The 15,327-nt window shown below is 46.1% G+C and overlaps 1 protein-coding gene across 1 annotated transcript in view; it reads left to right on the top strand.

Moving 5' to 3' along the window:
* Nucleotides 1–2,746: 2,746 nt before the first annotated feature.
* LOC147103301 (YTH domain-containing family protein 2-like) overlaps nucleotides 2,747–15,327 on the top strand; it is a 31,149-nt gene continuing 18,568 nt past the window's right edge. The window contains exons 1-4 of the mRNA XM_085962765.1: nucleotides 2,747–3,170; nucleotides 3,344–3,368; nucleotides 6,148–6,227; nucleotides 12,243–13,808. Coding sequence (XP_085818891.1) covers nucleotides 3,144–3,170; nucleotides 3,344–3,368; nucleotides 6,148–6,227; nucleotides 12,243–13,808 — 1,698 coding nt within the window. The 5' untranslated portion in view covers nucleotides 2,747–3,143. The remainder of the gene's footprint in view (nucleotides 3,171–3,343; nucleotides 3,369–6,147; nucleotides 6,228–12,242; nucleotides 13,809–15,327) is intronic.

Below are 15,327 nucleotides of genomic sequence, written 5' to 3'. Positions count from 1 at the left end.
TAGAACAATGTAGGAGGCCGAGGACAGAGAGGTCAGAGTGGGAGTGGGGCGGAGAATTAACATGGCAAGCGACCGAAAGCTCATGGTCATGCTTGCGAACTGAATGGAGGTGTTCAGCAAAGCGGTCACCCAATCTGCATTTGGTCTCCCTCATGTAGAGGAGACTGCATCGTGAGCAGCGATTGAAAGAAGTACAAGTAAATCGCTGTTTCACCTGGAAGGAGTTGTTTGGGGCCCTGGACAGTGGGAAGGGAGGAGGTGAAAAGGGGCAGGATATATCAAATTCCTCTTTAGAAAATACTGTACAACATTTTGTTGTGAGCAAGCCTCAAGGAGGGCCAATAAATGAAAGTCAGCATGGATTTGTTAAAGGCAAATTGTGTTTGACTAACTTGATTGAGTTCTTTGATGAAGTAACGGAGAGGCTTGATGAGGGTAGTGTGGTTGATGTTGTGTATATGAACTTTTAAAAGGCATTTGACAAAGTATCATGTGATAGACTTGTTAGCAAAATTAAAACCCATGGGATTTAAGGGACAGTGGCAGCATGGATACAAAATTAACAAGCGACAGAAAGCAGAGAGTAGTGGTGAACGGTTGTTTTTTATACTGGAGGGAAGTATACAGTGGTGTTCCCCAGGGGTTGGTATTAGGACCACTGCTCTTTCTGATCTATATTAATGACCTGGACTTGGGTATACAGGGCATAATTTTAAAGTTTGCAGATGATACGGAAACATAGTAAACAATAAGGAGGATAGTAACCTAATTCAGGAGGACATAAAGAGACTGTTAAAATGGGCAGACATATAGCAGATGAAATTTAATGCAGAGAAGTGTGAAGTGATAGATTTTGATAGGAAGAATGAGGAGAGGAAATATGAACTAAATGGTACAAGTTTAAAGGGATGCAGGAGAAGAGAGACCTGGGGGTGTATGTACACAAATCTTTGAAGGTGGCAGGACAAGTTGAGAAGGCTGTTAAAACAGCATCTGGGATCCTTGGCTTTATAAATAGAGGAGTACAAAAACAAGGAAGTTATGCTAAACCTTTATAAAACAGTGGTTAGGCCTCAGCTGGAGTATTGTGTCTAATTCTGGACACCACACTTTAGGAAGGATGTCAAGGCCTTGGAGAGGGTGCAGAAGAGATTTACTAGAATGATTCCAGGGATGTGGGACTTCAGTTATGTGGAGAGACTTGTGAAGCTGGGGTTGTTCTCCTTAGAGCAGAGAAGGTCAAGAGGAAAGTTGATAGAGGTGTTCAAAATCATGAATGGTTTTGATAGAGTAAATAAGGAGGAACTGTTTCCAGTGGCAGGAGGGCCGGTAACCAGAGAACACAGATTTAAAGTAATTGGCAAAAGAACCAGAGGTGACATGAGGAGATTTGTTTTCACGTAGCGCATTGTTGTGATCTGGGATGCACTAGCTGAAAGGGCGGTGGAAGCAGATTCAATAGTACCTTTCAAAAGGGAATTGGATAAATACTTGAAGGGGAAATATTTGCTGGGGCGATGGGGAAAGGGGTGGAGAGTGGGACTAACAAGATAGCTCTTTCAGTAACCTAGGGGATCTTAGCTACAAGGACAGGTTGGAGAAGCTGGATTTGTTTTCATTAGAGCAAAGGAGGTTGAGGGGTGACTTGATAGAGGTGTACAAGATTATGACGGGTTTGGATAGGCTAGACGGGGAAAGGCTGTTCCCACTAGTTAATGGTACAAGGACTAGGGGACACAGATTTAAGGTTTTGGGCAAGAGATACAGGGGGGATGTGAGGAAAAACTTTTTTACGCAGCGAGTGGTGATGACCTGGAACTCGCTGCCGACGGAAGTGGTGGAAGCGGAGACACTCAATGTTTTCAAGGGGAGACTGGATAGGCGCTTGAGGGAAATAAACTTGCAGGGCCACGGGGATAGAGCGGGGGAATGGGACTGACTGGATTGCTCTGCTGAGAACTGGCACGGACTCGACGGGCCGAATGGCCTCCTTCTGTGCCGTTATGACTCTTGATAACGAAATGTCATCGGCAGGAAACGTTAGCTCTGTTTCCCACTGCACGGATGCTGCCTGAGCGTATCGCCAGCATCTTGTGTTTTTTTTTAAGCTCTTGCAAACAGATCCGATGGGCCAGAATGGGCAGCCTCTGCGCTGCGGCGTTTCTGCTATGTATCCGATTCCCCTTTTGGAAAATGCTGCAAGCGGCTTGTGGGGGGGGCGAAGAAGCCTGGAGGAAAGTCCTCCGGGCCGGCAGGCGGCGCTGCGGCGGGAGCAGCGCGGGGTTGGGTTGGTGGGGGGGGGAAGAAGCCTGGAGGAAAGTCCTCCGGGCCGGCAGGCGGCGCTGCGGCGGGAGGTGCGCGGGGTTGGATTGGTGGGGGGGTGGAAGAAGCCTGGAGGAAAGTCCTCCGGGCCGGCAGGCGGCGCTGCGGCGGGAGGAGCGCGGGGGCGGGTTTGGGGGGGGAGGAAGAAGCCTGGCGGAAAGTCCTCCGGGCCGGCAGGCGGCGCTGCGGCGGGAGGACCGCGGGGTGGGGTTGGGGGAGGGGAGGAAGAAGCCTGGCGGAAAGTCCTGCGGACCGGCAGGTGGCGCTGCGGCGGGAGGACCGCGGGGTGGGGTTGGGGGAGGGGAGGAAGAAGCCTGGCGGAAAGTCCTCCGGACCGGCAGGTGGCGCTGCGGCGGGAGGACCGCGGGCGGGGGCGGGGTTTTTTGGCGGCTGGGCTGTGCTGTGAGAGGAGGGGCCGTGGGATGAGCGGGCGGGCGGCGCTCTTGTAGTTGGCTTTCCGCTGTGGCCCATGTGAGCGGCTCCGCCATTGTGTGAGGGAGGGAGAGTGAGAAGCGGAGCGGCGAGACCGGGGGGGGAAAAAGAAGCAGCAGCGAACGGCGAGTCGTCGTACACAAATATAAAAATAAATATAAAAACCCCAGCCACAGCGGGAGCGCGGATCGATCCACCGGGACCCCACCCGGTCGGTCAGAAGAAGAAAAAAATCCTAATCGAGCCGCGCGGCGCCCTCCCGCACCCGCTTCCGACAGCGCGCTGTGTAGGCCGCTGGAGCCCAGCCCACAGCCTCGGGACTCGCGTACCGACTCTTTCCCCTCTCCCCCTCCCCACCCCCCCCCCCCCAGGCCTCGGTTCATGAAGAAATGTCGGCCACCAGCGTCCTGGACCAGGTAAGGTTTATTTAACCGACCGGGCCGAGGGGTTTTTTGCGGAGTTTTTCCGGCCCCCGGCCTCTCCGGGTGGGTTTAGGCCGCAGCCTCGGCATTCGATTAATGCTCTTCCTTTTTTTTTTCTCCCCTCCCTCACTCCCTCCCTCCTTCTCGATGGAAACCGACTGACGCAGAGACCGAAAGGCCAAGGAAATAAAGGTAAGAAAGTGTGGCTCCCGGGGGAAGGCCCTGCAGCCTCGGCCTGTCCTGTCTACTTTATTTTTTTAAATATTGGCTAGACCGCGGATGCGGGGGGGATTTTTTCGGGGGGTGGTTTATTTAGAATTAATTCCTCTCCATAGATCTGCACCTGGGGTAAGGAAAGCTCGGGTGTTTGGGGGAAGGGAAGGAGTACAGGCCTCAAAGCCCGGGACTCCAGTTGGGCCGAGCCTCCAATGGCTGTGTTGAGTTTTACTCCTCCACTCCTTCCCCCTTCATTTTCTTCCCTCTTTTGCCCCCCTCTCTCCACCTCGCTCTGTTGGGGGAATCTGTGACGGGGATTTGATTTTTAATTTCAAAAGATCTATGATATAAAAATACACGCTTCCCCACGAACAGGAAGAATGACTAATGCATTTCATTGCCATCTTCATTCCAGATTTTCTTTTATTTAAATAAGACAATTGCACTTGTTCGTAACAAAATTTTCTTTTGGGTGGGGGGGGGTGTTTTCAGCTTTTTATTCCCCAAAATATACCCATTTAACACTAGGCAAGGGTTTGAAATGAATTGTACAAATTGTAGTATTTGCAAGACACTCCCTTAATTGGGGGAGGGGAGAACATTTCACCATTTTTGTTGAATGATTTTAGAACCAGTGTTTTGCAATCAAATTTTTACAGCGTGCTTGTCAATAAAAGGATTGCCTCTTTGTATGTAAATTTGTAAATTCATTAACTTTCAACTGTCCTTTCAGAGTTAACTTGTAAAGATTTCATTAATAGTTTTGACATTTCTTGTAACTAGGCTGGCTAGAGATTCTTGCTATTGTGCTTTTCCCATACCAAGTCCTGGATCTGCCCACCCTTTGTTTCTACTTCAGTTAAAAGTCTTCCCACTATTAGCTTTTGTCTTCATGTGGTCTTTTCTTAGCAATGAGCCACTGACTTGTCAACTCGCATTCATTTGGAGCGAGCTCATTCATATCATTCAACAAAAATGGTGAAATGTTCTCCCCTCCCCCAATTAAGGGAGTGATTTGCAAATACTATTTGTACAATTCTTTTCAAACCCTTTTGATGCATCGCTGGTAAAATAAACACCGCTCCAATTATGTAAATACGTTTACAGCTACAATGCTGCCCTTTTTAATCATAGATATATAACTCCCAAACGTTTCCCTGATACTAACTGCTCACTTGAGAGGTAATTGATCTCTGACCGTACAGCATGTGTCCCCTGCCCATCACAAATTTATTTCTTAAGTGTTAATCACTCTGACCTCCCAGACAATTTACAACATTCTCCTTCTGTGAGGCCATTCCAAAAGCGTCCATCTTTTTGCTTGTACGTTTTGCTGTATCAAAATGCTAACTGGTCACAAGCCTGAGGAAACTATTAATGTATAGGCGAATTAAAGGGAAAGGCCTGTTAGAATGATCATCCCACATTCTCAGACTTATGTCTGGTAAATTAATATGGTCTCTGGTATCCAGTCTATGGAAAAATCCTTCTGGCTTCTCTACTAGCTTAGCTGTATGAACTATAAACACATGGCCAGCAGATAGTCACAAATGCTTCTATTGGTCCACATCTATGATCATAAAAACACGTGGGTCATATCACCTTCTGTTTGCTACAGGGCTCGATGCAGTCATTGGTTTATTTTTTTAAAAATGCAATGATTTACCATTCCCAATTAAAATACTGGCTTGCTTAGTCAGAGTTTCGAGTTCATAATGCAAAACAGTGATTGGTTATGTCCTGGGAGATGTCTAATCTAAAACCTTTTGGTTTAGTTTCTCTTTTTCCTCCCTCCTCCTCCTTTGCGTCCTCACCCCCCCCCCCCAATTTTTCTCCGCTCCTTTTAAAGGTGCTGACTTGTACTGGGGTACAATTCCATGTGCATTGGCCACTTGTGTGTAAGCCCAGATGTTGTGTTGGTATGCTGTTTGACTGCAGGGGCCATCGCAACTGGGCCAAATCCTGTACTTGGCTGATGCCCAGAGCTGTGCACTTCCCAGCAAATTGTAGAACCTCTTGCTTGCGCCCCGGCACAGATTGGGTGACTTAATCCAGATTGGGACTGTGATGCCTGGCTAAGCACCACACTAGGCAGTGCATTTATCAGCCGCCCAGTGAAGTCTTCTACTTTTACTTAAAGGATTTTCTTTCTTGAGTCTGCAATTCATGTTGTAAAGGTGTCCGTGTAATAGAGCCCTCTATTTATTGCAACCAATATATTATATTTACTTGAAGAGCTGGTTGAGGCATTTGTTCGTGAAAGATCCCTGGGTTAACGAAAACATGTGGCGGGAAAGCGAAGCTGCTATTCATAGGCCTTCAGCTTGTTATCTAGGCAGGAATGCTGTATCTTTGCACCACGTGCTTGTCTGTCCTGCTGAGTAAATACACTGCATGGTGAGTTAGTGAGTCATGCTGACCAAACTCTTGCTTGAAAGTGCAGGAGTAGGTGTCCAGTGAGGATTGGAGTGGGATTATGATTCCCTACTTCCTAACAGTTGCTATCTAGGCGCATGACTTCAGGAGAGGATATAATTGGAGGGGGAGCGAGCGAGAAATGTGTTGGGTTTTTGTCTTCACCTGATTCTATTTCAGCTCTTGATTATATTACATGTTACCAGATCCAGCGTTCATTTAGTCTTTGAGGCTGACCCTGCTCCAGCCTGCTATCGGAGGGCAGCTGCTGTTATGACCTAATAAGATTTCCAGTTTTCATTCAATCTTTTCCCCCCCTCCCCCCCCAATTCTATTATAGTGCAAAATGGAGCAGTTCACCAAAAGGATGCACTAAACGACGACGATTTTGAGCCTTATCTGAGCACTCAGACCAGGCAGGTGAGTGTGCGAGAATTTCTTTAGCAATTCACGCGGTGGGAGGCAATGGATAATGTTTGATCGATTTTACAATATGAAACACTGGAGGCTGTGATGGGAGGAGGGGGAGTTCTGTGTTGCAGAATCAAATTGCCAATGGCCCAGCACTGATGGTGAATTTAATTTATTGTTTTGGGGACAGGTTTCCTCAGCTAGGTGGAAATTTGTTAGGAATTGTAGAGCGGGTGGGGGGGTGGAGAAAGTCCATTTTGTTGGTGTTTTTTTTCCTCCAGTTTTTTTTATGCAACTGTCGAGCACTTGATTCCTTCCAGAGCGGAAGGGTTTGCACTGTCTTTGGGTATTGTCAATGTTCCTGGTTTTGTTGCTAGGGTGTGTTGTAGATGGGTCCTCCCTCCTGTGCACTCACCTTTTTCCATTCTCCAACATTTCATCCACAACCTAGACTTGGCTCAGTTCCACAGTTAAGTAGATAAGATTGGGAATGTAACTTTCTGTGAAGGCAAGGAGAAGCAGCCTAGGTACAAATGCCAGTACAGGATTTAGAATTGGGGCCTGTTCTCCATAGCATATCAATCCAAATTTTCTCCCAATTTTGCCCTCCCCCCCTCGAAAGTGTTGATCCCTTGCAGGGTTGCAGTTCCAATTATATCCTCTGGTACTTAGCCAGTCTTCATTTGTGAACCGTGGCACTGAGTGACAGGCTATTTTCTGTTTGGCTGTTCCCCTCTCAACCTCTCCACCTTTTTAAGATGCTCCTTAAAACCTACCTCTTCAAACCTAGCTTTTGGTCACCTGTCCTAATATCTCCTTATGTGGCTCGGTGTCAAATTTTGTTTGATAACCCTTCTGTGAAGTGCCTTGGAATGTGTTACTGCATTAAAGGTGCTACATGAATGCAAGTTGTTGACCGGCATCACAACTGAACCTGAGTTTTTGCTTGATATCCGTCCGTGTACTTGCCAGTAGGAATCACTGGATAGTGATTGGGACGAGGAAGTTGGACTCACTTCCCACAGTAGGGACTCTTGAGGTCAATTATGCCCCACTGCTGCCCTGAGTGAGACATTAATGGCACCATAACAGGCAGTGCATTTATTCACTCCGCTACCAAGACAGCTCGGGGCTTTTACTATAACCTGCAGTTACCAAATTAATATACAGCGAGCATATCTCAAAGTTAGATCCTTGGCAGGTTCATTATACCAATTTGAAACCATACCATTGATGTGGTGCATTAACATTTCCCCAGGATGTCTCTGAAGTGAATTGGTTGACGGAAGAATGCTATCCAGGTTGCTCGGAGAACAACCTGCTTTTCACATACCACCGTGGGATTTTTTTAAGTCCACCTGTCCACCAAATGATCGGTCCAGTTTTAGACCAATCATTAACGTCTAATATGAGAGACGGCATTTCCAACAATGTAGCACTCGCTCAGTACTGCACTGGAGGGGCAGCTTAGATTACCTGTTAAATCCTTGAGTGAGTCTTGAGCCCATGTTTTTCTGATCAGAAGCAAGAGTGCTACTAATGGCGCCAAACCATGTTGAGGACAGATGCGTCACTGGTCTCACGAAGTTTGCAATGAGTCCTGATATGCCTCCTTCAGTGATTGTATCCTTCAGCATCCCATTTCCAGAAGCTTTGTTGGCGAATTCTGAGCTGCCCATTTGTTTAGAAGTTCTGGCCAGTTCTAGAGTACGAGAGCTCAGTAAGTAGACAAGCTCATTCTACACATTGGCAGTGCATACAAACGCCTGAGCTTTGTTTGCCCACCCAGCTGTGTCTTTGGGGAGTTCACTTGCTGTAATTTAGCTAGAAAATCATTTTCCGCTGCCCCCCCCCCCCCGGTAGCCATTAATGATCTTTAGCGATTTGTTTGTTAGGGAGGAGGATTTGGCTATCGGTTGGATGGCGGAAGCATCAGGGAGCTAAGCAAACACCGAGGAGCCACAAAGCACTGTTGCGCTGTACCAGTTTAATTGTATCTTATGAAATAGAGGAGTGGCAGGGTTGGAAGTGGTGGCTCTCATTGAGTGGTTTTATTCCCTCCTTGCTTTTGTCACTTGAATTTTTCTAAAAACTTCTCCCAATGAAAAGCTAAAACTAATTTTGGTTTGCTAATCTGTGCATTTAAACAGATGCTTCAGTGTGCATGAAAGATGTGTGAATATATTTTAAAAGATAATCCCCACCCAGATGTTTGGAATGTCTTTCTCAAAATGTTTGAGACAGACTAATGAGATTGTGGTTACCTGGAATGAGAAAAATTAAAATCCAAACAAAGGGCAGATTTTAAGATTAAAGTTTATTTGCCTATAATTCAGAGCTTCAGTGTGTTGGAGGTTGAGAGAGATACCTCGGAGGGTAGATTAGAAAAGTGGAGTCTGTTACAAAGGCTGGTTACTCCATTTCTAAAATGTTTTCTGAAAGCTCTCCTCCCCAATAGCCTAGTCTGTACTTGGCCATCTAGACCATAATAACCCTGGTTCAATTGTGGGACTGTGCTGAGTTACCTGATTTAAGCCAGAGCAGCATGAAATAGGCTAAAATAGGCCTCACTGTTCCTAGCCTAGGGAGAGGAAGAATCTGCTGAGGTTCCCACCCTTTCCAGTGACGCCCCTGCTGGTTGAGTGGACATTTACTGAGACTAGCATTGGGTTCAGTTGCGATCATCAGTACGCATGGGGTCAGCTTCTATATATGTCGATAACATCTGGCTCTGCTTCTGTGCTGCATCCCTTCACACTCTCTGCTGTTGGACTGCTTGTCCAATATCGAGTCTTGGATGATTGGCAACTCGCCAGCTCAACATCAGGAAGATCAAAGCTATCATCTTGAACCCAAACCACAAACCCTGCTTGCCACTGATTTCCATCCCTGTGCCCCTCCACGGCCACAGCTTCATGCTCAACCAGACCATTTGGAGCCTCTGTGTCCTGCTGAGCCTTGAGCTCAGCTTTAGACCCATATTCTATCTTGTCACAAAGACCACTGAATTTCATCTCCACAACATTGCCTTTGTCCTTAGTTCAGCCTCTTAAATGCTGAAAACCTATGTGCTCTAGTCACTTCCAGAGTTCCTTACTGGTCTCCTTTTCTCCACCCACCGTAACTCAAGTTGTCTAAAAGTGTGCTGCACACATCCTGTCCTGTACTAAGTCTCACTCGCTCGTTACTGCAGTCCTCACTAATCTACATTGGCTCCATGTTCCTAATGCCTTTCAATTTAAGGTCCCCGGCCTTGAATCCCTCCATGAGTCCTGCAACTTCCTCCAGCCTGAGATTCCACTCTCCTCTTCCTCCACGCCTCCCCCCCCCCCGCCAGCATCACCCTTCTTCTGACACTGGCTTTTTGTACATCTACCCACCCCCTTTGAACCATTGTTGGTAGTAGAGCCTTTGACTGCCTGGTGCCTTTTCTTTGGAATTCTCTTCCTAATCCTCTTTAAAATGTGCTATGCTCCTCCATGTCAGTGGATTGTCTTTTTGGACCACTAGCTACCTTGCTGCATTCTCTTCTGAACATAGCCTGCCCTTCCTGCTTGCTGTTTAAAACTTGACTGACTTTGCAGCCTTTGCTGGACCTGACTCCTAACACATGGGTGGCTGTTTCCTGTCCCGTGGGAAGTTGTGTCTTGGTTTCTGACTAGTGATTCACTGAAGTACTGCTCATCAGGCCTGCCACCACCTTGCTTTCTCTTCCACCACCCACCACCAAACAAAACTGGCTTAATGCAAAGCTCAACAGAAAAGGACATAATGTTTGCTCGGAGCACCTGAGGTGAGATAATGACTGCTCCTGATCATCATGGGTAGCAGCTTCAATGCCTGGGTTTAATATACATTCTCTAAATGCAAACAATCTGTTGCCATTTTCTTCTAACCCTGTGCATATTCACTTTGTTTTAAAACATGCTGCATAAACGTAGCTCAATCCCAAAATCCTTTCCGTGAAGGAGATAGATCAAAAATCTCAATGTGGCACTGGCTTGATGTCGGTTTTCATTGCGGCTATTTGTGAAGTACCCTGGGGCGTTCTTTGTTAAAGGTGCTGTATAAATGCAAGCTGCTGTTGAGCACTCATTGGGCTCGCACAAGCTGACTGGTCACTTTCTGGCGCTCTTGCCATATTTTTTGATGCCTTTGAGAGGAAAGGGGGGAAATTACTGGTGCCCCTTCCCAGTCAGTGACCTGGGGGTGGTTAGAGTGGGATAGTACAGGAGTCATTTTTTCCCCGAATGTCTGACAGTTTCATTTGTTGGGAAGTTGACGCTCTGATTTAAGTTATTAGTGGGACACAATGAGAAAACCCAAGCTCTGTTGTTTCCTCCTTCAAATAAAGTAACAGTTCTTTGTTTTGTTTTGCTAGTAAATGGTGCAATGGTTCCTCCTTTTGAGTTCTCAACTTTCCAAATAACGCTTAATGGGAGTTGTGGCAGCAGGATTGAATAGATAGCTTGTGCCATTTCTCCATTACAATCTTGTAATTATAATGCAGTATAATTGTGCATATAGTTTGGGCTTCAGCAATTGGAACAAAGACTACATTTGTGTACTTCCATGGCGATGTTTTCTGGCCAAATTACTTTGCAGAATTATAAAACTACTCAATCAAGCAAAGTCCATTAAAGCTATTTATTAAAAAAAGGTTTTTTTCTAGTTACATGAATCTTTTTTTTTTCCTTTGTATCATGTTGAGCCATTTGTTGTAAAGTGATTTATTTTAACAGTTTGTATGTTCTGTATTGCTGATATTTGTTTCTGTTTATCTGCTGTTTCTCTTGTAATTAATCAGGATTGTGTGGTCTCAATATTGTGTGGGAGAGTAAAGGAAGAATTTCACATTTTTAAACAGTGCTTGTCTAGTTGAGGGATATCAGTGGAAAGAAATGGAAGTCATTCACCCATTGTCAACAGCCAACACTCCCGGGTTGTTATAAGCACAGCCAGATGCAGAGTAAAGTTCCCTCCACTCTGCCCCAAGCCATGTACTTCAGCTCCTGTTGCAGAAGAGCATCCCCTAATGTACTGCACCAGCCAGCCTGAGGCCAGAGTAAGATTGACAATTAGTGTTCAATTAAGGACAGTATTGTGCTGGATCTAGACTGCACAAACTCACTTCACAAAGAACACACGCAGACAGAAGAGACTTTAATCCCATCAGTCTTGTCGTGTTTAGCCCACTGTGCCACCCAGTAACCTGATTTCTCACACACAAACTCCCAAAATTTCTGGCAGTATAATTGCATATGTGTTACCAATGTTTTTAAGAGGATCGCAGAAAATCTTTGCTGTGCCATTGTAAGTTTTAATTCAGATTGACACCAATGGTCTTTACATAGATGTTTAGAATTTAGGATGGTAAATTGGATCTTTATAATACTTAGTATTAAAATTTGGGTGTGCATACGATTTCTCCACATGCTGAGTTCCCAACCTCAAGTTATGCGCTAGGAGGCACTAGACGGAGTAATGGGGGAGATCATTGAGAGGGGGTAGCATTGAATTATGTAACCTCTCTGTTACAAACTGTTATTGTGAGGGGCTTGGATGTTGGTGTGGAGACTGGGGAAAATTTGAGGAGGGGTGAGCCTAGAAATCTTAGTTTGTGATTTTTCCAACTTATGAAAAGTATACATTTTTCGGGCTTTCTTTTACACTTAAGTTCCATAATTCAATGTTTTAAGCCAGGAAAGTTTCTAATACTGAAGTAATTCCCGCTGGTAACTGTTGAGAACTGAGGGAGTTTTCTGATCATGGGATCATGATGTGCTTACTGTATAGTTCAGAGTTTCCCGTGGGGGCTTTCTACTCTCTAGTAGTATTGACGGTTACAGTGGACAAACTTAATGCATTGTGAAAATCCCAGTGACGGTGCTGAACACTTCGCTTGCTTTCTGTCAGCTGTAGGCTGAATTTTGGAAGATTGCTTAGACTGTTAAGATACTCGGTACTTAGTTGTACTCTATGCAACTTCTTTTGTTACTGATTATTTTTCTTTTTTCTTTACAGAACAATACCTATACTGCCATGTCTGACTCCTACCTACCAAGTTACTACAGCCCATCTATAGGGTTCCAGTATTCATTAAGTGAGGCTGCCTGGTCGACAGGAGGGGATCCACCTATGCCCTATCTGACATCGTATGGACAGCTGAGTAACGGAGAGCATCACTTTCTACCTGATGCAATGTTTGGACAACCAGGGACTTTGGGGAACACTCCTTTCCTGAGCCAGCATGGGTTTAACTTCTTTCCTAGTGGTGTGGACTTCTCAGCTTGGGGAACCAGCAGTTCTCCGGGACAGTCCACTCAAAGCTCAGGCTATAGCCCTAGCAGCTATGCCTACCCTCCTAGCTCTCTCGGCGGAGCTATGATGGACGGACAGTCAGCTTTTGCCAACGAGACACTGAATAAAGCACCAGGCATGAATAGCATTGACCAAGGTATGGCAGGACTGAAGATAAGTGGTGGTGAGGTTGCAAGTAACGTATCTAAAATGGTAGGTTCTGCTGTTGGGAGTAACCCTATATCGACTATTTCAAATAACGCGATACCTTCTAATCCCATGCCACCAACTACTATCGCTCCCCCGAAGCCAACTTCATGGGCTGACATCGCAAGCAAGCCGGCGAAACCCCAACCCAAGAAGGCAAAAGGTGGGTCCAGTGGGCCTTCCCTTCCACCCCCTCCAATTAAGCATAATATGGATATTGGTACCTGGGATAACAAGGGGACTGTGGCCAAAAGTGCTCCTCAGCCGTCCACTCAAGCCAGCGGCCAGCAGCAAGGCCAGCCACCTCCGCTGCCAGTGAACCAACAGGTGGTGAACATGCAGCCTCAGCAGGTGCCCTCGGGCCAGCAGCAGCAGGTGCCGCCGCAGCCAGTGCAGCAGCAGCCGCAACCAAACCGCTGGGTTGCACCCCGCAACCGGGCAGCTGGCTTTGGCCAAAATGGAGTGGATGCTGGAGGCATTGGGCTGGCGCATGGGAATTCAAACTCTGCCTCTGCGGAAGCGCATCCAGTCTTGGAGAAATTGAGATCCGTCAACAACTACAACCCCAAGGATTTTGACTGGAACCCCAAACACGGACGCGTTTTCATCATTAAGAGCTACTCAGAGGATGACATCCATCGCTCTATTAAATATTCCATTTGGTGTAGTACCGAGCACGGCAACAAGAGACTGGATGGAGCCTACCGTACCATGAACGGCAAGGGCCCGGTTTACCTCTTGTTCAGCGTCAACGGCAGTGGCCACTTCTGTGGCGTCGCCGAGATGAAGTCAACTGTGGACTACAACACTTGTGCTGGGGTGTGGTCTCAGGACAAGTGGAAGGGACGGTTCGACGTGAGGTGGATATTTGTGAAGGACGTGCCCAATAGTCAACTGCGGCACATTCGCCTGGAAAACAATGAGAATAAACCTGTCACCAACTCCCGAGACACTCAGGAGGTGCCCTTGGAAAAAGCCAAGCAGGTTCTGAAAATTATTGCCAGTTACAAGCATACGACCTCCATCTTTGATGACTTTTCTCATTACGAAAAACGTCAAGAGGAGGAGGAGTGTGTTAAAAAGGTTGGTCACGCTAAAACTTGTTAATTGGAAGATTGTAATGCGCTGAAAATTGTCAACTTGGAAAGTCTGAAAACATTTGAGTACTGAGTGTTAAGTTTCATTTTTTTTTATATACAAAAAAATCCTGTTTACTTAAACCCTGTTGATTCTCATTCTGTCTGAATTGATGGCTTACAGAATTAGATTTACCGAAGTAATGTCACTTGAATTTCAGTAAACATTGTGGGAGGGGTGTGAAATGTTCAGTGTCCACTTGAACTGTAACCCCTCTCCTTGGCATTAACATTATAGATTTTGTCCTTCCAAACTTGGGTAGAGTCTGGAGAGCATTTTGAGTTGTGTGACAGTAGGATGAAGCGGTGAGAGATTTAAGGCGATGGATTCAGGGTGTCGCACAAGAAGTATATCATAATAAAAGTGTATTGGCTCAAATGTGATTTTTCTTTTCACTAATAGTTTGCAAAAAATCAGACTAGTGACAATGCTGGCCACTGAAATGTGGGGTTAGAGTCTGGCCACTTGCACAGTTTAATGAACGCTGTGGGGAAATTGGTCCGAAGGATTGCGGTGCAGCTCCACGCCAGGCTTAAAGATACATTGCCTGCAGATATTTCCCCAGAAATGCTACTGTGCATTCAGCTCTGCCTTCATTTGTCAAAAGTAGAAAAATGTACTAAGCACCCCCCCCCCCATTTCAATTGACTATCTAAAGACCCTCTGAAATCCAGGGGCTGAGTTGGTGCAATGGGTTAGTCTCTGGATTCTCGCCCCTGGGACTTAGGCTCAAGTTCAGCCCAGACTGATGGGCTGAATGTTCTTCTAACTGTGTGAAATGATTTTATAGCAGTCTTAGCCCCATTCTGGTTGTGCATGGATCCATCATGCACAATCACCCCATATTTGGGATTGTGTTGGCAATCTGAGATAACCAGAGTGGCTGGTGTAGTAAAAGGAAAATCGTCATTTGAACTACAGGGGGCACTTTTCTAAAGTTGGGGCACAGTAAAGGGGCCATTTCTCCACATCCAAGCGTGCTACACCTGATCCGAGTGTTTGAGATTCTGACATGAGGTGAATGAAATGCCACATGTTCCATCCCACAGCATTAACATGCTTCACGATGAGCACAAACATGGATGGATATCTCGGGTTGTGTTATGGCGACAGTGCTGATCTGGTGCTGTTCAGACAGCCACATACAGATATTGTAGATAGTTGAATATGAAGGTAACATTATATTAATAAAAAAAAAAAAATACTGCATAGCAAATTACATACACTATCCAGGACAAAGCAGTCCACTTGATCACTCCATCCACAAACTTAAACATCCACCCCCTCCACCATCGGTGTACCATGGCAGCAGTGTGTGTGCTATCTAAAGGATGCAGTGCAGCAACTTGCTAAACCCACAACCTCCACCATTTAGAAGGACAAGAGCAGCAGGTTGATGGGAACACCATCCCAATGTCACTCACCATCCTGACTTGGGTGTATATCGCCACTGGGTCAATATTCT

This window comes from Somniosus microcephalus, chromosome 20, assembly GCF_052327205.1.
Source record: "Somniosus microcephalus isolate GS21.2 chromosome 20, FLI_Smic_1.0, whole genome shotgun sequence".
In the NCBI taxonomy this organism is placed as follows: domain Eukaryota; kingdom Metazoa; phylum Chordata; class Chondrichthyes; order Squaliformes; family Somniosidae; genus Somniosus; species Somniosus microcephalus.
Note: the sequence above shows the minus strand (reverse complement) of the source record. Positions and strands in the feature narration are given on the sequence as shown.